This window comes from Natator depressus, chromosome 2 (genome assembly GCF_965152275.1).
Source record: "Natator depressus isolate rNatDep1 chromosome 2, rNatDep2.hap1, whole genome shotgun sequence".
Taxonomy (NCBI): Eukaryota; Metazoa; Chordata; order Testudines; family Cheloniidae; genus Natator; species Natator depressus.
Window position 1 is genome coordinate 575,776 of NC_134235.1, and position 20,278 is coordinate 596,053.

A 20,278-nucleotide genomic window follows, 5' to 3' on the forward strand; every position below is an offset into this window, starting at 1 on the left:
AAAGGACTTGGTCTTTTCAGGGAAACACAAAGTTCTCTCCTGTACGTCTAGGACATGGAGATAAGTTTCCATTGGATGAGAATGGGATGTGGGGAAAGACATCGAGCTGGTGGAAATCTGAGACCACCAATGCATGAAAGCTGGGATAAGCCTCATGTCATGGTCTTTGTCCTTGTGAAATACAGTATAAAGTGGAATAGCCATCAAAACCCTGAGCTTGCTCACCCTCCGAGCAAATGTAATTGCTATCAGAAAGACTGTTTTGTTTGGTAGACGCCCACAAGAGAGGCTTGAGCAAGAGGCTCATAAGGAGGGCATATCAGTTTCATTAGGACAACATTTAATTACTCTTGGGAATTCTGCGCCACTGTACATGCGCAGAATTTATGTCCCTCACAGATTTCTTTGCTTCCCTGCAGAAAAATGACTTTCTGATGGTGAAGCAAAGAGAAGCCACAAGAATGGTCATGTGACCCTCCCCAGCAGTTCTGGGTGCTCAGGACAGCCATCAGAGAGCTAAATCACTACGGGGCATGGAGTGGGATTGGGGAAGACCCGGCGGGTGGCTCCTACCTTGTGCCAGGCTCAGCTACTAGTTCCGGCAGGGCTGGGGAGGACAGAACTTCCTCTTCCCCTGCACGGTATCTGGGGCCGGGTGAGACCCACCCCTAGATTTCTCCATTGGCTATGGGAAGCTGTGTAAATCCTCCCCCCTGCCCCGCCCTGTGCTTCCTGCACCCATTGCTACTCAGCTGCAGGGGCAGGGATCGCTGTACAGGGAGCTGCTCCCCCATCTGCCCAACCCACGTGCATCTAAGCCCCCTAGCACCCAGACCCTCCCACCAAGCCTCACCACATCCCCCCGCACTCAGAACCCCCCTGATGAGCCCCACTCCCCCTGCACCTGGACCATCCCAACCAACCACCTGCACCCGGATCCCTACCCCATTGAGCCCCACTTCCCCAGCATCTGGACCCCCCCCACACACTGAGCTCCCCATACCCAGGTCCCCCTACCAAGCTCTATCCCCTCCACACCCAGACCCCTCCCTGCTGAGCCCCAACCACCTTCACTTGGACCCCACTGCTGAATCCCATTACCGCTGTACCCAGAACCCCCAAACAAGCCCTTTTGCATCCAGATTCCCCTTCACCCAGATCCCCTGCTGAGCCGCCCACACCCAGATTGCCTGACACAGAACCGTCACAACCCACACCTGGATCCCCCCACACTAAACCCCTCCACACTTAGATCCTGCCTTGCTGAACCTGCCCACCCACACCTGGTGCACCTGGCACGGACGGGCAGGGCCCTGGGGTTTTTCTGGGGCAGGTCCAGTCCTTGCACTCTGTCAGGGTTGGGTGCAGCCTCACCACTGAGTCCATGTCTCAGGGGTGAGCTGCACAGTGATCTCCCACCTCTGTGCAGCCAGTAGCCTGTGCTCCCCAGGGCCATGCTGGAACCTCCACATTCATTTGACAAATAAAATTTGCAGAATTTTACAGAATTTAAAAATATTGTGCACAGAATTTTTAATTTTTTGGCTCAGAATGCCCTCAGGAGTAAACATTTAGGTTGCATGAAGGCAGGGGTACTCTAACAGGGGAAAACACACTGACCATGCCCTTAAGGAACCTGAATATCTTTACCATAACTGTGATGAGGAGATATTGCTGCCATATGGACCTTTAGGGAAGCTCCAGCTAAGCTCTGAGAGTTATGTACTCTAGGACTTTGAGAACCACAGCTCAAGATGGAGCAAGTCCTTTACCAGTGGTCCGGATAGAGAATTGCTTCTATTTCTGTTTATTGCATTTCAGGTGGCGTCTTTCACAGATTCATAGATTCTAAGGTCAGAAGGGCCCATTGTGATCATCTGGTTTGACCCCCTGCAAACCACATTCCATAGAACTTCCCTGAATTAACTCCTTTTTTAACTAAAGCATATCTTCTAGAAACACATCCAATCCTGTTTTTAAAATTGCCAGTGATGGAGAATCCACCACAACCCTTGGTAAATTGCTTCAGTGGTTAATTACCCTCATTATTAAAAACTTACAGCTTATTTACAATCTGCATTTGTCTAGCTTCAATTTCCAGCCATTGGATCTTGTTATACCTTTTTCTGTGAGACTGAAAAGCCCTCTATAATCAAATTTTTACTCTCCTTGTGAGTCCTTATACTGTGATCAAGCCACTCCCTAGCTTTTTCTTTGTTAAGCTAAATAAATTGAATTCCATTAATCTATCTCTATAAAGCATGTTTTCCAGTCCTTTAATTATTCTTGTGGCTCTTTCTGAATCCTTTCCAATTTATTAAGATCCTTCCGGAACTGTGTACACTAGAACTGAACATAGTATTCCAGCAGTGGTTGCACCAGTGACAGATACACAGGTAATATAACCTCTGTTCTCTTACTCAATATTCCCCTGTTTATGTAACCAAGGATCATATTAGTCCTTCTAGGCAGTGTGTCTCTGGGAGGTCATGTTCAGCTCACCATGACTCCCAACTCTTTTGCTGAGTCACTGGTTCTCAAGATAGATTCCTCCATCCTGTAAAAATGGCCAACATTCTTTGTTCCTAGAGGCATACATTTACATTTGGCTTTATTAAACTGCATATTATTTGCTGGATTCTCCATCACTGGCATTTTTAAAAATCAAGATTGGATGTTTTTTAAAAGATCTGCTCTACTTCAAATGGAATTATTTTGGGGAAGTTCTATTGCTTATTACATAGGAGGTCAGACTAGATGATTACAACAATCCCCCTTCTGGCCTTGGAATCCATGAATCTATGCTTGTGCCCCGCTCACCAAGTGATCTATGATCTGTCCTCTTAATTATTTACCACTCTCCCCAAGCTTCGTCTTATCTGCAAACCTTATCAGTGATGATATTATGGTTTCTTCCAGGTCACTGATTACAATTTTAAATAGTGAGTGGCCAAGAACCAATTCCTGCAGGACCCCACTAGAAATACACCCGTTTGATGATGATTCCCCGTTTACAATTACATTTTTATGTACCTCAGCTAGCCAGTTTTTAATCCTTTTAATATATGCTATGTTAATTTTGTAGTGTTCTAGGTTTTTAATCAATACATCCTGAATTAACAAGTAAAATGCCTTACACAACTTTAAATATCAGTACTATTACTTTTATGAACCAAACCTGGAATCTCATTAAAAAAAAAAAGCTAACAAATTAGTTTGACAAGATCTGTTTTCCACATACCCATTGGCATTAATTATATTACCCTCCTTTAATTCTTTATTAATCGAGTCCCGTATCAGCTGTTCCATTATTTTGCTTGGAATCGATGTCAGACTAGCACCCATATAGTTACCCAAATCATCCCGTTAATCCTTTCTAAATATCGGTACAGCATTGGTTTTCTTCCAGTCTTCTAGAATGTTCCCAGTGTTCCAAGAGCTCTTGAAAATCAACATTCATGGTCCAGCAAGCTCCTCAGCCAGCTCTTTGAAAACTCTTGGATGAATTAAAAATTTTTAACTTTGGCAGCTGCTATATAACATTCTCTTAAGTTACTACTGGAACGGATAATTTCATCATCATTACATAATATAATATCCTGGTTTTTTCCAAATACAAACAAAAATATTTATTGAACACTTCTGCCTTTTTTGCATTATTGACAATTCTATAATTTCCTTCTCCCAATGGATCAATACCACTGTCAGGACTATTTTTTGTTCCTAATATACTTTTAAAACTCCTTATTGTCCTTAACTCTGCTGGCCACAGATTTTTCCTTTTGTTCTCTTATATATTTTCTACAATTTCTACCTTCTCATTTATATTCATAAGTATCACGGGAAACTTGAAATAGAATGGCTTGGGGCCCCCTGAGAGCCAACGTGATCCACATTAGCCAGCAGGTTATCTCCATATTGTGAGATGGAGTGTCTCTGAGTCAGGATGCAAAATCCTCCCTTGCTGTTGTGAGAGGCATCTGGAGAGAGAGGCAGCAGACACAGTGCAGAAGATCTGGGTACCAGTCCTGACGAGACAACATTGGGCCTATTAATATAATGTTGGCTTTGTCCAACCAGATCTTCCGTATGACCCTGAGTCTGAGGGGAATGGGAGAGAAGACATACAGAAGTTGGCTCAAGTCCAGGAGAACCACATCCGAGATAAGACTTTTCTCTGTGTGCTCCTGTGCAGAACACATGGCATCTGGTGTTTTGTTCAGCTGTGAAGAGGTCTATTACAGGGTTACCTCATCTCTGCAACACTGCTTTATCCATCACTGGTTTAGGACCACTGGTGCTGATTCTGAGACCTCCTGCTGAGCAAGTCTGCCTCCATGTTCTCCTCCCATGAAGTGCAGAACAACAGGGAAGATTTTGGATGCACCACCGCCATAGTGTTCTTGCCTCGACTAATGGCAGACAGGAATGCGCTCCTCCCTGCTTGCTTATGTAGTAAATGGCTGTGGTGCTGTTGGTAAGCACCTGTACTACATGATGTTGCAGGGACAGGTGAAGACCCTGAGAGACCATCATACTGTCCTGAACACCAGTACATTACACAGTACACAGTACCAGTATGGAGTCTGGACATCCAGAGCTTCCACAGGCCAAATACTTTGAGGTCTTGTAATGCAAACCTCAGCCTAGACCAGAGGCATTGGTGGAGCATGTGAGGGTAGGGAAGAGAGAGTAAAGGGTATTTGCCTGAGGACATTGTCCCTGTTCTCTCACCACTGAAGCTGTTGGTACACTCAAAGAGGGGTGGGCAGTGCCCTTTGCAGGCTGTGTATATTCTGTGTGGCTTCTTGTCGTCCAGAGCAGCAAGGGTCTCACGTTCAGACGAGCAAAGGGTGCAATGTAGATCAATGAAGCCTCAGGCCTAGTAGTTGCAGGAAGTGTGTTGTGGTCTGTATAAGTTGCTCATTAAGAGTTGTTAAGGTGTCTCATATTTTGCAAAATCTCTCCTCTGGAAGAAAGGCTCTGCCTGAGTGCAGTCTAGGATGCTCCAGGTAAGGTGATATGCTGTGTAGATAGAAGCAAGGATTTAGTGACTGGAAGAAGTTGCTCACGTATTGGATTGCTGAGGCGAGACAGTCATCCAGGCATGAGCAGAAGAGTGACAAGGTTTGAAGGGAGAGGACTGGGGGGATGGGTTAGCGATGTGGTGCACATCAGTATGCAACTCTCAAACAGACCGTCAAAATCACTGTTGAGAGACTGATGTGGAGGGCTGTGAGGAAAAGCGGCACGGGATCCTGCTCCTATACTGTTGAGAGTATTTGCCAGCAGCCAGTTTAGTAGGTGGCCTATATCATCTATGAGACTGCATCCCTTGGTGTTGTGAGGAAAGCAGAATGACGAGTAGGAAAATCTCCTTAGAACTGAGGAAGAGTGTTAATCCCAGGGAGAAGGCAGTGGCCATAGTGGCCTTGATCTTCTCCAGGGTCTTGACAGTTTTGTCACTACAGAGGCCTCTGCCCTCAAATGGAGGTTTTTGTTTTTACCCTGAGATTCCAGTGCGAGACCAGAGGATCTTAGCCAGAAATATCTCCTGAGAGCCACTCCTGTGACCAACGTCCTTGCACTGCTGTCTGAGACATCAGAGGCTGCTCTTAAAGAGCATCTAGCAAGCATGCAACCCTTGGTGTCTCAGCTGCTGCCATCTGTTCCTCTGGCAGGGAGTCGAAGGTAGGCTCCTAGAATCCCACAGAGCATAAGTGTAACAGGGCAGGATGGCCTGGTAGTTGGCCAGTCAGAAGCCCAAGGATCCAAACAAGCAGACTCTCCTGCCAAATGCATCCAGCTTGCACCCTTGATGTCAGAAGGGGCAGACTGCCCCAAACTCTCCCCTATGCTGAGCACATCACCAGAGGATGCAGCAATAGACACGGATATCCTTTCGCTGGCTCACAGCTCGGGTTGTCACTCCAGGGCAGGTGGGAGGCTCCAAGCTAGAGCCCAGCTGCTCCCCAGCTCCCCGGCTCCCCACTGGGCTTGTAGCCAGGGTCCCTGCTCCAAGCTGGGCTTGTGCCCAGGCTTCCCGCTCCGAGCCGGGCTGCCACCCAGACTCCCCACTGGGAGCCTGGCTGAGCCCAGGCTCCTGGTTCCAGGTGCAGAGCTCCCCACTGGGAACCCAGCTGCCCCCCAGGGCTCCTGGCTCCCCTCTCCCAGCTGGGCTTGTGCCTGGGCTTTCCGCTCTGAGCCTGTCTGTCGCCAAGGCTCCCCAGCCCTCACCAGGCTGCCACCTGGGCTCCCAATTCCCTGCTGGGAGACTGGGTGCCGCCTGGATTCCAGGCTTCCCTCTCCACAAGGAGCCTGGCTGCCACGCAGGCTGCCTGGGCTCCAGACTCCCAGCTGGGATACTGGCTGCCCCCCCGGGGCTCCTGGCTCCCCGCTCCTAGCAGGGCTTGTGTCCAGGCTCCCCACTCCAAGCCAGGCTGCTGCCTGGGCTCCCAGTTCCCCACTGGCATTCTGGGTACTGCCCAGGATCCAGGCGCCCTGCTGCCCACTGGGAGCCCAGCTGCCTCCCAGAGGTCTTGGCTCCCTGCTCGATGCTGGGAACCTGGGGAACAGGGAAACCCGGGGGAGGGGGGCAGGGGGGGCAGCCAGGCTCCTGGCAGGGAGCCCAGGCAGTAGCAGGGAGCAGAGCTGAGAGCCCTGGAGGTAGCTGGGCTCCCATTGGAGAGCGGAGAGGAGAGCCTGGGCAGCAGCTGGGCTCCCAGTGGGAGCTGTGTGTGGACCTGAGAGCCTGGGCTCTCAGTCCTCCACACTGTCCCTCTTAAGTCAGTGGAAGCGCTCCTGTTGGGGACGTGTACACCGACAGAAAGAGGGTAGTGTGGACATGAAAAACTGCAGAGATAACTCTGGTGGCCTATGTTAGGTCGACTAAGTTTGTAATGTAGACATGTCCTCCCTAACAGCTCCTGAAACTGCTTTTGATCATCAGGAAGGAAAACAGATGAAGCAACAATCTGATCGTCTGGTGGGGGTGCTAATAGCGTGTGCCTTAAAGGGAGGCTCGTATGCTGCCTCTGAAGAGGTATTGTTCCATTCCTCAGATATGGACAGATCCTCCTAGAGACATGACAGATCCAGGGCCTGCATTGGTCCGGCAAGAAAGGTGCATTTGTTTCGGATGAGGAAGAGGCACTGGCAATGGCAGTGGTGCCAGAAAGGGTACCAGCACCGGTGCTGAGGGCAGTGCCAAAGCTGATCCTGCAGCATCCAAAAGAACCTTCAAGTCCTGCATGTAGAGCCATGTGAACAGCTGAAGAGGGACCTGCATCATATCCTTCTGTGATGTCTGGATTTGAGGTGAGAGAAGAGGTCTGATGTCCTGAGATCAAACTGAGGCATGCTCCAAGTCTATCTCCTAAAGACTCGAAGGTACACCAAAGAGGCTTCTGACTGAGACTGGAGGAACAGACAAGGGCAGAGAGTCAGGGAGCAGAAAAGCATACTGTGGAGTGGCTAGCAGGTGTGCGGTGGACCTCCATGCAGACATGGAAAGTTCAATAGTGTCATCAGAATCTGAACCAGAGGGGAGTCAAAGTCTGTTAGTGCCAAGATGTCTGGCTCTGGTGGAGAATGGAGAAGAGGTGACAGCCATACTATATGAGAGACTTCAAAGTACTCAGGTGATAGGGAGCGTGAAGAAGACGAGACATGATTCTTCCTCTTTTTCTTCTGTTTATGACCCTATTGTAGTGAGATGTGCACTCTCTTCTCTCCTTTACCCAAGCCAGCATCTGACTGGACTTCAGATCCCAATATGAAGGCGCTGCAGGATAGGTCCAGAGACTGAAGCCTCAAGTGTCTCCCTCTTCTGGTGTGGTAAGAGAAAATGCAGCAAACCATATACTCCCTTTCCAACTGTGTCTCTTCAAGGCATAGATGCAGTGGATGTGCGTGTTGGTGTCCTCTCTGATTACCAGGCAAAAGACACACCTGTTGAATTGTTTACTGGGTTCAGGACCCAAAGAAATACTAGTAAGAGGCAAGTGCTCCCAGGACAAGGAAAGGTCTAGTTATACTAAATCATCCTATTGTGAGAGAAATGCATATATGGGAAAACAGACCTTATCTAGACTTTATTTTTATTTTTTAATGGGTTTCATATTTATAGGTTTTAAAGTACCTTTTCTCTATCGAGCAGAAGAGATAAGTTGTTTGACTGATAACATAGTTCCCAAATAGAAAAATGACTGTAATTGTTTTGTTTGCAAGAAGAATTATGACATCCATCATAAAATGTCCAAACTTATTTTTAATTCACTGGTGCATAACTGTTAAGTGGCTGGTTGTTGCTAGGGCTTTTCCAATCAGTTATTTGTACAGGATTTTGGGTTGAATTCGGTGACATAATATCATCTCAAGGGTGAGAAAACCTGGATTTGTGCTGGAAATGGCCCTCCTTGATGATCACTTTAGATAAGCTGTTACGAGCAGGACAGTGGGGTGGGAGGAAGTTTTGTTTCATGGTCTCTGTGTGTATATAATGTCTTCTGCAGTTTCCACGATATGCTATGCATCCGATGAAGTGAGCTGTAGCTCACGAAAGCTCATGCTCAAATAAACTGGTTAGTCTCTAAGGTGCCACAAGTACTCCTTTTCTTTTTTCTTTTTACGAATACAGACTAACACGGCTGTTACTCTGAAACTTGATTTTCTGATTTGACCTTGATTTGATAACTGTATTGCTTTAAATTTCATTTAGTTTAATGTTAACAGTATCTTAACTTTGGTTGTATGTTTTCTTGATTTTGTTTTGTTGGTTTAATAGTTTTACCAAAATTGATAACACTGATACTGAGTCACAATTCTTTCAATAAGCAACATGAGTTAAGAACCATTGAAGACCTGGGTGGATATCAGCTGGTCAACCTAAAATATCAGCTGCCCCTAATTAGCCTTGGATTCTCACACTATACTACTCTAACTAGCTATTTATTGACAACAAGGTCTGAAGACAGGCTAAAGGAAAGTCTAGATCCCAAGGCCATAAAGATGAGTTCTGTTTGCTCTCTGTGGCAGTGGTGAAGGAGCTGAGGTGGTGCATTCTCTTCCACAGAGTAAGGCAAGGACATCACCTCATGCAAGAACACTCATGTAACCCCCCACACCGCCCCGCAACAGACATGGTCTTTCAAGGCAGTTCTGCAGCTCAGTGAGTCGGACACCGAGTCCCAAAGGTGTGATTGCACAAGCTCTTAAAGGACTAGAGTTTAACATGTCGCACCCCTCCAGCTCAGCATAAAAGAGCATTACAATGACCAAATCACACCTGTGTGAGCTGCTGGGAAAACAGGACTTCCTCCTGGCCCTGCACCCTGCTGGTGAGCAGAGCCCCTGGGGGCTAGAATGTGTAGAAGATCACTGCGGCTGCAAAGGTGTGATTTCTAGTTGAAATTAAGTGTGCATTTGGCAATTGCAGATTCAACATGCCTATGCTCTCAATTTATGTTCCTAAGTTTGTGGCACTTTTATTGCTTTCCGCGGCTTGTACCTTTCTCAGAAATGTCTCTTTTGGGCCCTTCAGCCATTCTGTAGTGTCATTTGTCTCTGAAGGGCTTTTTCTCATTACAATAGATCCACATGGTCCTGGGGAAAAGGAACTACACTGACCTGAAAAATTTTGGATACGAGATGCTGTCATAGGATAAATGTTAAGTGAAACTGTACAATGGGGTATGTTGTGGGACAAGACGAAAAAGAACACATGCCACTGGGTGCATGGAGAAACAGACTTGGACTCCTGGATGGACGTTCCACTCAGATTGCTCATTCAGAACTTTGGGGGGCTGAATTTGTTGGCTCCTGTGAGAAGAGGGAGAAGGATCATAGAGAGAGTTGGAGAGCTAGACTGTGGTCATGAGGAGAAACATTGCTGGGCTCTAATAGGATTAGGCTATCCCTCTTGGAGTCAGAAGCAGAAAGGTTACTGAATGCTATTATCAGGTTTTTGTTCTGTTTACTCAGACTAAATGAAACTTAGTGTTTTGTCAAACCCAGAAGTTGGAGGCATAGTAAACAGAAGGGTTCTGAAAAGGGCTGCTGGGCCTAGAAACAGAGCTCAGTAAAACAGCCACAATCACCTGGTATTCAGAGGTGAGTGCCCTGAGAAAATTAGAGGGTTAAAAAGGCTGTACTAGCAACCCAGAGGCACTGGTATTGAATAAGGTGTGTGCGTAGGAAGGGGCAGGTCATGACGGGCTCTCACTTGAGACTGACAAAGATTGCTCTTGCTGAAATTGTAATGTCGTTGGTCTCCAGCAGGCAGAGTCACAAACCAGGCTTGCTCCGGAACAACAATGACACACTCCAATTTCATATCTCCGTGAAAGATGAAACACACACTAGAGGGAAATGACGCTTCCAGCCCCATGGGGCTGGCAGATGGCTGCGGAACTATTAAAATGAAAATCTCTTCTGAGAACAAACACACATCCCTTCTAGTAGATCTCCACTTGCAGACCCTGTAAGGATGGATCCAGAGGAGTCTCCAAAGAGTAATAAAGGGAACACTTCAGAAGAAAGATGTAGCTCTGCCAGGGAGGATATACCTGACGGTAAATGACACCTAAACAAATTCACAAGGGGTACAAGCATCATGCATAGCCCAACAACAAACCTGCTGTAGAGGGGCAGTTACCTAGCTCCTAGGGAAAAAGGTAGGCTGACCGGGGAAGCGGCCACAGCTGTGGCCACACCCAACCCGGCCACAGCTGTGGCCACACCCAACCCGGCCACAGCTGTGGCCACACCCAACCCGGCCACAGCTGTGGCCACACCCAACCCGGCCACAGCTGTGGCCACACCCAACCCGGCCACAGCTGGCTCTGATATAAGGGCTAAGGAGTGGGAAGGACCTGGCTGCCTGGGAGTACAGGGTACCTGGGGCAGAGCTGTGCTGGGGAAGGGCAAGAGGAGCTGGGGAGCTCCAGCCTGACAACTCCCCAGGCTGAGGGCTTGTTTAAGGCCTAAGCAGGTACTGGGGCTGAAGAGGTGTAGCCCGGGGATAGGCAAAGGCAGTAGGTCCAATCTCTTTGCCCCAGGGAAAGAGGGTTAGCGGATGACTGGCAGTAGCCACTGAGGCAAGGTGGGCATAGAGGGTTTGGGGTTCCCCTGGGAGAGGAACCCAGAGTGTGGGGGTACTGTGGTGGGCAGGCCCCTCAGGTAAAGGGCACCGGGGTCCAGGAGGAACATGGGGGGCCTGAGGCAGGAGAGACACTGGCCGGCAGGAGGCTCTTCGAGGCTGGAAAGAGCTAATTCCCAGAAGACCAGCAGGAGGCACCATGCTGGTGAGTGCTCGATCTGCTACACGCACTATGGCTGAAGAGTCAAGGGCGTGGACTCTATGACACTGGAAAACTATGTGAATGTCCTGACACCATGTGGCTGCCCTGCAGGTCTCAGGATAGGGACAGGTCAAGAGCTGGCTGCAGGAGTTGATATGGCTCTGACTAAGCTGTAGGCCTCCAAGAAGCAGTAAGGAAATGCTAGGGAGCCCCTAAACAAGGGAACCCCCATCCTCCCTATTTATTCAAGTCTTCTTTAAAACTTTGCTTCTCTGCAGTCAATCAAAGTCATAGACTTTAAGGCCAGAAGGGACCATCATGATTGTGACACTGTATACCTTGGGGAAGCACCCTGTAACCCCCATATTAGTCATTTGTGTATAATTGTAATATTTCATATAAAGCATGCCATGTGAAGTATCGTGGGAAAGGTTATGTTCTGCTGAAACCCACTGTTCTACCTAATGAGTGTATCATTAATGCATATAAAATTATAATAATTGTGTTGTATGGTTTTCACTAAAATATGCCGTGGGTTTGGGAAGCGCCCAGATACTAGCTCCCCAGAGACAATGACAAGGGAGGTAACCAACACCCTGGTGGGTGCTGAACAAATATCACCAACCATTGTCCAGCAAGGGAGTTACAATTCAATGACTCACTTGCATAAGGCCACACCAGGGGAATTGCTCAACCAGGCTTGACAAAGCCCTGGCTGGGATGATTTAACTGGGAATTGGTCCTGCTTCGAGCAGGGGGTTGGACTAGATGACCTTCTGGGGTCCCTTCCAACCCTGATATTCTATGATTCTATGACCTTGCCTGGTGACTCAGCAATACCCACCAGACATGCCTGGACTTGTGTTCTCCAAGCACATGGACTTAAGGGTATAAAACAGAACACAGGGGCCCCATGCTTGGCCTTTCTCCTGCCCCCACCTATGCTGCAAGCAACAAAGACACTCAGAAGACTGACGACTCCAACAGAGAAGACTGGTCCAGGTTTCAAGGGTGAAACCTGTGTACTATGAACTGCACTATCCAGTGGGGTGAGAAAAACTGCTTAATCTAGATCAGGGCAGGCAAACTTTTTGGCCTGAGTTTCTGAAATTGTATAGAGGGTTGGCACAGCCTCCCCAAACAGCCAGGCATGGCCCGCCCCCTGCCCCCTGACGGCTCCCCCCGGGACTCCTGCCCCATCCAACCCTCTCTGTTCCCTGATGGCCCCCTGGAGACCCTTGCCCCATCCACCCCACCCCCCCACTCTCGGTCCCCTGACCATCCCCAGGTCCCCCTGCTGCCCCATCCAAACCCCCCCTCCTTCCTGACTGCCCCCCTCCGGGACCCCTGCCCCATCCAACCAGCCCTTCTCCCTGACCGCCCCCAGACCCCTCGCCCCTAACTGCCCCTCCACCCCATCCAACCCCTCCTCTCCTTCCTGACTGCTCCCCTGGGACCCCTGCCCCCATTCAACCCCTGTTCCCCGCCCTCTGACCGCCCTGACCCCTATCCAACCCCCGCCCCTCCGCCCCCTTTCCGCACTGCCTGGGGCACCGGTGGCTGGCAGCACGGCTGCATCAGGAGAGGCAGCTGCGCTGTGCAGCACAGAGCACCGGGTCAGGCCGGGCTCTGCAGCCCCACCGCCCAGAGCGTTGTGCTGCGCGGCAGCTGGCTGCGAGGGAGTGGGGACAGTCTCCTGGGCCAGGAACTCAGGGGCTGGGCAGGACAGTCCTACAGGCCGGATGTGGCCTGCGGGCCGTAGTTTGCCCACCTCTGATCTAGATGTTTCCCAGCCTAATAGGGTTGAGAGTTTAGACTGCGTACTTATATTTTATCTTATTTTGGTAACTAACTCTGACTTTTTGCCTATCACTCATAATCTATCTTTTGGAGTCACTAAACTTGTTTTCCTGTTTATCTTTACCAGTGAGTTTGCCTGAAATGTTTGATATGTCCTGCTTTGAGCAGGGGGTTGGACTAGATGACCTCCTGAGGTCCCTTCCAACCCTGATAGTCTATAAATCTGCTCAGGTTTACTAAGGCTGGTGTATATCCACATTCCATTGATGAAGTGGTGAACCAAATAAAAAACTTGCATTACTCATCTTGAGCAGTGCAAGACAGTATATTCCTGAGGTACAAGGCTGGGAGCTGGGGGAACTGGGCTGATATCTTTCTGTGTGTGATTCACGAGTGGCTTTGGGAGCATTCATGCAATGTAGCTGGGTGTGGGGGTCCATATGTGGTTGTGCTGAGTGATTACAGCACCCAGAGGGGTTTGCATCGTATCACTAGAAAAGCATTGTGAGAAACAGCCCAGGCTGGAGAGTTAAGGGGGAACAACGATCCCACACCCGTCACAGTGATCATCGAGTCTGACCTCCTGCACATTGCAGGCCCCAGAACCTCACTCCTGTAATGGACCCTGAGTTACTGACGGCCTCAAATCATGATTTAAAGACTTTCAAGTTACAGAGAATCCACATTTACTCTAGCTTAACCGAGCAAGTGACCATACCCCATCCTGCATGGGAAAGGCACCAAGCTGAGAGAATAAATGGTTATAAATTGTTTTAAATTAAGATTATTGGCACCACATGCCTAAAATCCCCAAAGTGCACAAAAATGCTAAAGATTCCTGGGCTCAAAAGCCTGTTGTCCAGACCCTCATAATCTGTTTCCCTTATCAGTTTAAGATTTTGGTCCAAATCTTCAAAGCAATTAATGGGTCAAGTCTCAACTACATTAGAGACCTCATATGCGAACTGCCAAGATTGATTATTTTTCCCCCCCACCATAACCAGACTGATAGTCATAGCATCCGCCATTCCTTTTAAACCCTATCCCTTAAAAAACAAAAAACAAAACAAATCTTCAAAGCAATTAATGGGTCAAGTCTCAACTACATTAGAGACCTCATATGCGAACTGCCAAGATTGATTATTCCCCCCCCCCACCATAACCAGACTGATAGTCATAGCATCCGCCATTCCTTTTAAACCCTATCCCTTAAAAAACAAAAAACAAAACAAATCTTCAAAGCAATTAATGGGTCAAGTCTCAACTACATTAGAGACCTCATATGCGAACTGCCAAGATTGATTATTCCCCCCCCCCACCATAACCAGACTGATAGTCATAGCATCCGCCATTCCTTTTAAACCCTATCCCTTAAAAAACAAAAAACAAAAGACCTACCCCATGCAGAGCTTTGTATCATTTCAAAAGGGAGGAGTATCACAGAAGTACACAAAGTCCATAAGAATCTTGATTTTTGCCAATCTATTTTATATGGCAGATGGTCAGCTATCACAGTGATTGGCAGTAATACAAATACGCATAAATAAGACGATAATGGCCATATTGGGTCAGACCCAATGGTCCATCTAGCCCAATATCCTGTCTTCTGATAGACGCCGGTGCCAGATACTTCAGAGGGAACAGACAGAACAGGGCAATTATCAAGTGATCCATCCCCTGTTGTCCAGGCCCAGCTTCTGGCAGTCCGAGATTTAGGAACGCCAAGGGCAGGGGACTACATCCCTGACCACTTTGGCTAATAGCCACTGATGGACCTATCCTTCAAGAACTTATCTAGTTCTCTTTTGAACCCAGTTATATTTTTGGCTTTCATAACATCCCACAGCAATGAATTCCTGTCGCTGGAACCCTGAGGAGGACCCTGAGGAGGCTGTCGCCTGTCACTAGAACCCTGACGTGAGGAGGCTGTCGCCTGTCGCTGGAACCCTGAGGAGGCCGTCGCTGGAACTGCTGGGGCCCCTCTGGCTGCCAGCTCCAGTCCTGTAGCCCCAGGGGCCAAAGCAGAAAATATCACAAAGTTCTCTGGAAGTCATGGATTCCGTGACCTCTGTGACAAACACAGCCTTACTAATCATTTTTGTTGCCCTTCTCTGTACCTTTTTCCAATTCTAATGTATCTTTTTTTGAAATGGGATGACCAGAACTGCATGCAGTATTTGAGGTGTGAGCATACCATGGATTTATATAGTGACATTATGGAATTTTTTGTCTTATTATCTATCCCTTTCCTAATTGCTCCTGACTGCTGCTGCACATTGAGCAGATGTTTTCAGACATCTATCCACAATGATTCCAAGATCTCTTTCTTGAGCAATAATAGCTAATTTAGACGCCATCATTTTGTATGTATAGTTGGGATTATTTTTTCCAGTGTGCATTACTTTGCACTTAGATAGGTAAAGGAATGTTTGGATTGAGATGCAGCATCTTGTACCAGGACCTGCAGTTGTGTCTCCTTAAAATATGGACAAATATGAGTTGTGTGTTCCCATCTTTGACTCTACTAGCTGTATGCAGTTAATGGTGCTGTTTGGAGAGAACTGATCATCTTGGAGCTCCCATCTAATCCAGAGAACAGAGGCTTCTGCTCTTACAGTGGAGGCCTGCCTTGTGATTGAGGCACAAGTATAGTGAAAAGCAGCATGAAACCATGTTACAGATGCTGGAATAGTCCCAATGAAGCAAGGGAAAAGAGGTATGGGAAGATGAAAAAAGAGGGTCTGGAGAGCTGGGGATATTGGTGAGCAGAGAGAGCTGATACCCCAGAGGTGAGGAGAGGACCCAGAGCTTCCTGTGGGAAGCAGTGCTCTGGTTAGGGCAATTCTGCGGCATTTTCCTCAGAACTCACCACCTTGGCCAAGACATTGTCAAGGTCAGAATGTCAGTGTGAAAATGCTCTCACCACTTTCTCCATTTCTTCTCTCTCCCACTGAGTCGCCTCCCTCACCATCTCCATCTCCTGGGAACAAAGGGAAAGATAAGAGGGCCAGATCCTAAAATGACCCCTGCTCTAGGGGCAGCACCATCACCCCCAAAGGAGAAGATAGAGAGTCACATCCCTGAGCACTTCTGGGAGAAGCATTACCACTCTTCCAATCTTATGGAAACAGCAGGTGCACAGGAGCTATGGGGAGGAGTGAAATCTTCTACCATGGCGCAGGCTCCATAGGCCAACGCAAAACACTGCAGAGCTTCAGAGACCATTCTGCCCTATTCCACTCTCCTGAAGGTAGTTACAGCACCCACCTTTTGTAGGATCTCCAGCTCCTCTGGGGTCAGGTCACGGTCAATGGAGGAGATGCTTTCCAGGCTATTCTTGCGGCCAATGCCAGCGGCAAAGGGGTTGGCAATGATTCCTGGGGACATCTACAAAAAAGAAGGTAACATCACGTCAGGAACACCCAGTGCCTTAGACCACAGAGACCCCCACCTGTCCCCTGGGTACTAGGAGCACAGAGATGATCCCGCCCAACAGACCACAGTCATGTACCTCTTGAGACTCTTCCCATCCCCTAGGGCACCGAGACCACCTCACCCATGTGCACAAGGGCACTCATTGGTAAATTCATTGGTAAATTCTGGCTCCTTCTCAGGCTTTGGTTGGCCACACCTGTTGGAGAGAGTCCAGCGGAGGGCAATGAAAATGATTAGAGGGCTGGAGCACATGACTTACAAGGAGAGGCTGAGGGAACTGAGGTTATTTCGTCTACAAAAGAGAAGAGTGAGGGGGGATTTGATAGCTGCTTTCAACTACCTGAAAGGGGGTTCCAAAGAGGATAGCTCTAGACTGTTCTCAGTAGTAGCAGATGACAGAACAAGAAGCAATGGTCTCAAGTTGCTGTGGGGGAGGTTTAGGTTGGAAAAACCTTTTCACTAGGAGGGTGGTGAAGCACTGGAATCCGTTACCTAGGGAGGTGGTGGAATCTCCTTCCTTAGAAGTTTTTAAGGTCAGGCTGACAAAGCCCTGGCTGGGATGATTTAATTGGTGTTGGTCCTGCTTTGAGCAGGGGGTTGTACTAGATGACCTCCGGAAGTCTCTTCCAACCCTGATCTTCTATGATTCTATGACTGGCCCTGGCCCTTCGTTAAGCAGGGGGCGGAGGCTCTGACTAGTCCTGACCCCAAGTGGCAGGGGAGGGGACTCTGGCAACCTTGGGGGAGAGGGGCTCTGACCATCCCATGCGCATTGTAGGGCAGAGGGAGGGGCGCTGACTGTCCCTGGCCCCTCATGGCAGGGAGCGTTCCCCAGAGACAGCTCCTCAGCTGTCAGCAGTGACAAAGGTACTGAGTGACAGGAGAGTAGCAACATTATTGTACCAGCAGCTGGGCCGCACCACTCAGCTGGCAGCGTTGGAATGTTCCACCTGTTGACATTGGGCGAGCGAAAAGGGGAGTTCTCCTAAACTCTCTAGCAGTGTGATTTTTAGCCCAACTGGCACTGGATGCCAAAGACCTCAGAGTGCATCTCCTGTGGCGATGTCTCCTCTAGGCCCTGCACGCCCAGCAGTCTGTGCTGGGGATGTGTGTACCAGGAAGGGCCAGGCTTGGGGGAGCAAGAGCCATTCAGTAACTCTGCAGAGTGCAGGCCCATGGCTGTGTAAGGACGACTGTGAGTGCGCTCACTGCAGCCCTCCCCTGCATCTGCCAAGGGCATTGTGACAACTGAGCAGCGCTGGGAGAATGTGCACTCTGAGGCCAGATTTCCTCACACTGCCCTTTCTGCCCATGAAGTTACCAGCCCTGACTGACACCTTCCATCATTGTCATTGACAGCTTTCCCCCCGAACTGCTGAGGAGTGAAACACCAGGCTGGGCACTGACTTCTTGCAGGTCTCTGTCCTGTGCAGGTATATTCTGATTACTCTTCCAACAGTTATGCCGTGCCACATGATTTTGGGATTGGGACAGGATGGCAGCAACAGAAATGGTTACTTCCTGTAACTGTGGTTCTTCAAGATGTGATGCAGACATGTATTTCCACTTAGGTGTGTGCACACCCAGTGCTGGAGCTGGAGAATTTTGCTTGCATCTCATGGCCGTAGCCCCTCCCCTAACCATATGAGGCGGCAGCCTGACCCTCCTCAATTCCTTTGCACCAAACACCAAGACGAGATTCTGATGCAGAGGGGCTGGAGGGTGGGTCAGGGAATACACATCTGCATCACAATGCGAAGAACCATAGTTACAAGAAGTAACCATTTCTTCTTCTTTCAGTAGATGCAGCTGTGTATTACACTTAGGTGACGCTCAAGCAGTACAGCCCCAGGAGGCGGAGCTCGGAGTCTATGTAAGCAAGAATCGCAGGACCATCCTAGCAAAGCTTGCATCTGCCCTGGATGATGCAGTGATGGCATAATGGTTCATGAATATAGGTATGGATGACCACGCAGCAGCCCTGCAAATGTCCAGTATGAAAACCTCACTGAGGAAAGCTATGGACATTGCTTGTGCTCTTGTAGAATGAGCTCAAACCCACTGAGGAGGCGTAGCCAAAGCGATTTCACATGCCGTCTTGATGCAGGATGTTTTCCATTTAGAGATCATCTGTGAAGAGACTGCCTGATCCTTTATGTGATCTGCATATGACACAAACAGGCAAAGTGAAGCACAAAACCGTTTAGTCCTGTCCAGATAGAAGGCTAGACGTGGCCTGACATCTAATGGATGGAGACACTGCTCCTCCAGAGATGGATGTGATTCAGGGAAGAACACAGGTAAATATACCTCCTGGTTCAAATGAAACTGAGAAACCACTTTAAACAACAATTTTGGGTGTGGTCATAAAGTCACTTTGTCTCTGGAGAACTGTGTATTCATCGCTGGGGAACTCAAGATGGGTTCACATCAGAGCCTGCAACTCACAGACTCTTCTTGTGGATGTTATCTCCACCAGGAATTCAGTTTTTGATACAAAAGTGGAAAGGGACAAGATATGGGCTTGAACAGAGGTCCCGTCAAAGCTGCTACGCCCGTGTTCAAATCTCAGAGAGAAACTGGCTCTCAGATCAGAAGAAGATGTAGATGAAGGAGCCCTTTTAAGAATCTTATTATCATGGCACTGGAGAAGACTGATCTTCCCTGAACAGGGGATGAAAAACAGATGCCTTTCAATGAACTAAGTGCAAGCCCCAATGACTGAAGGAGCAGCAGGTATTCTCAGATGTCCTACATAAAAGCCACTGTCAGTTGAATTCCACAGGCTAAAGATCACACTGAAAACCGCTTCCATTTAGCTGAACAGGCCATTCTGGTAGTGGGCTTTCTACTGTTGAGCAGGACTGCCTGGACAGCCACCAAACTTCCTCCTTATTCAGCCATGCAGAAGCCATGCCATGAGTCGCAGGGAGCTGAGCATGGGATGCAAGGTACAGCCGTGATTAAGTTGGGATGGAGAGGAAGTGGTATTGGAGGCTGAACAGATAGGCAGTGCTGGTTCTCGGCCTTTTCACACTGAGAATGAGAATCTGCCTTCAGCTGAGGATGACTTCTTGGATGATTGGGAGAAAAGCATACAGGAGAGCCGACTGCCAGCAGAGGTGGAAAGAGTCAGACAAAGAGCCTGGAGTGAGGCCCCCTCGATAGCAGAACAATGACATTTCCTGTTGTCCCTTGTAGCAAATAGGTCAATCATCAGGATGCCCCAAGCTGTGAAGATAAGCCAGAGGACACTTGTCTTCAGGGACTACTTGTGACTCAAGGAAAAATTCCTGCTGAGATGATTCTGGACAAGTGAACAGCTCTCAATAATGTTCTCTTCAAGGCAGAATTCCCATAATCTGATTGGTTTCAGAGTAGCAGCCGTGTTAGTCTGTATTCGCAAAAAGAAAAGGAGTACTTGTGGCACCTTAGAGACTAACCAATTTATTTGAGCATAAGCTTTCGTGAGCTACAGCTCACTTCATCGGATGCATACTGTGGAAAGTGTAGAAGATCTTTTTATACACACAAAGCATGAAAAAATACCTCCCCCCACCCCACTCTCCTGCTGGTAATAGCTTATCTGAAGTGATCACTCTCCTTACAATGTGTATGATAATCAAGGTGGGCCATTTCCAGCACAAATCCAGGGTTTAACAAGAACGTCGGGGGGGGGGGGGGGGAGGTAGGAAAAAACAAGGGGAAATAGGTTACCTTGCATAATGACTTAGCCACTCCCA

General features: G+C 48.5%; 1 protein-coding gene across 17 annotated transcripts in view; it reads right to left on the reverse strand.

Moving 5' to 3' along the window:
* The window catches only part of SCRIB (scribble planar cell polarity protein), a 232,708-nt gene that overhangs the window by 100,148 nt on the left and 112,282 nt on the right, over nucleotides 1-20,278 (reverse strand). For 15 of the 17 annotated variants that reach the window (XM_074943619.1, XM_074943618.1, XM_074943610.1 and 12 more), the window contains exons 26-27: nucleotides 16,368-16,487; nucleotides 16,024-16,080 (exon numbers count right to left, since the gene is read on the reverse strand). In XM_074943619.1, coding sequence (XP_074799720.1) covers nucleotides 16,024-16,080; nucleotides 16,368-16,487 — 177 coding nt within the window. The remainder of the gene's footprint in view (nucleotides 1-16,023; nucleotides 16,081-16,367; nucleotides 16,488-20,278) is intronic. The other 2 variants (XM_074943613.1, XM_074943609.1) reach the window with 1 other exon arrangement.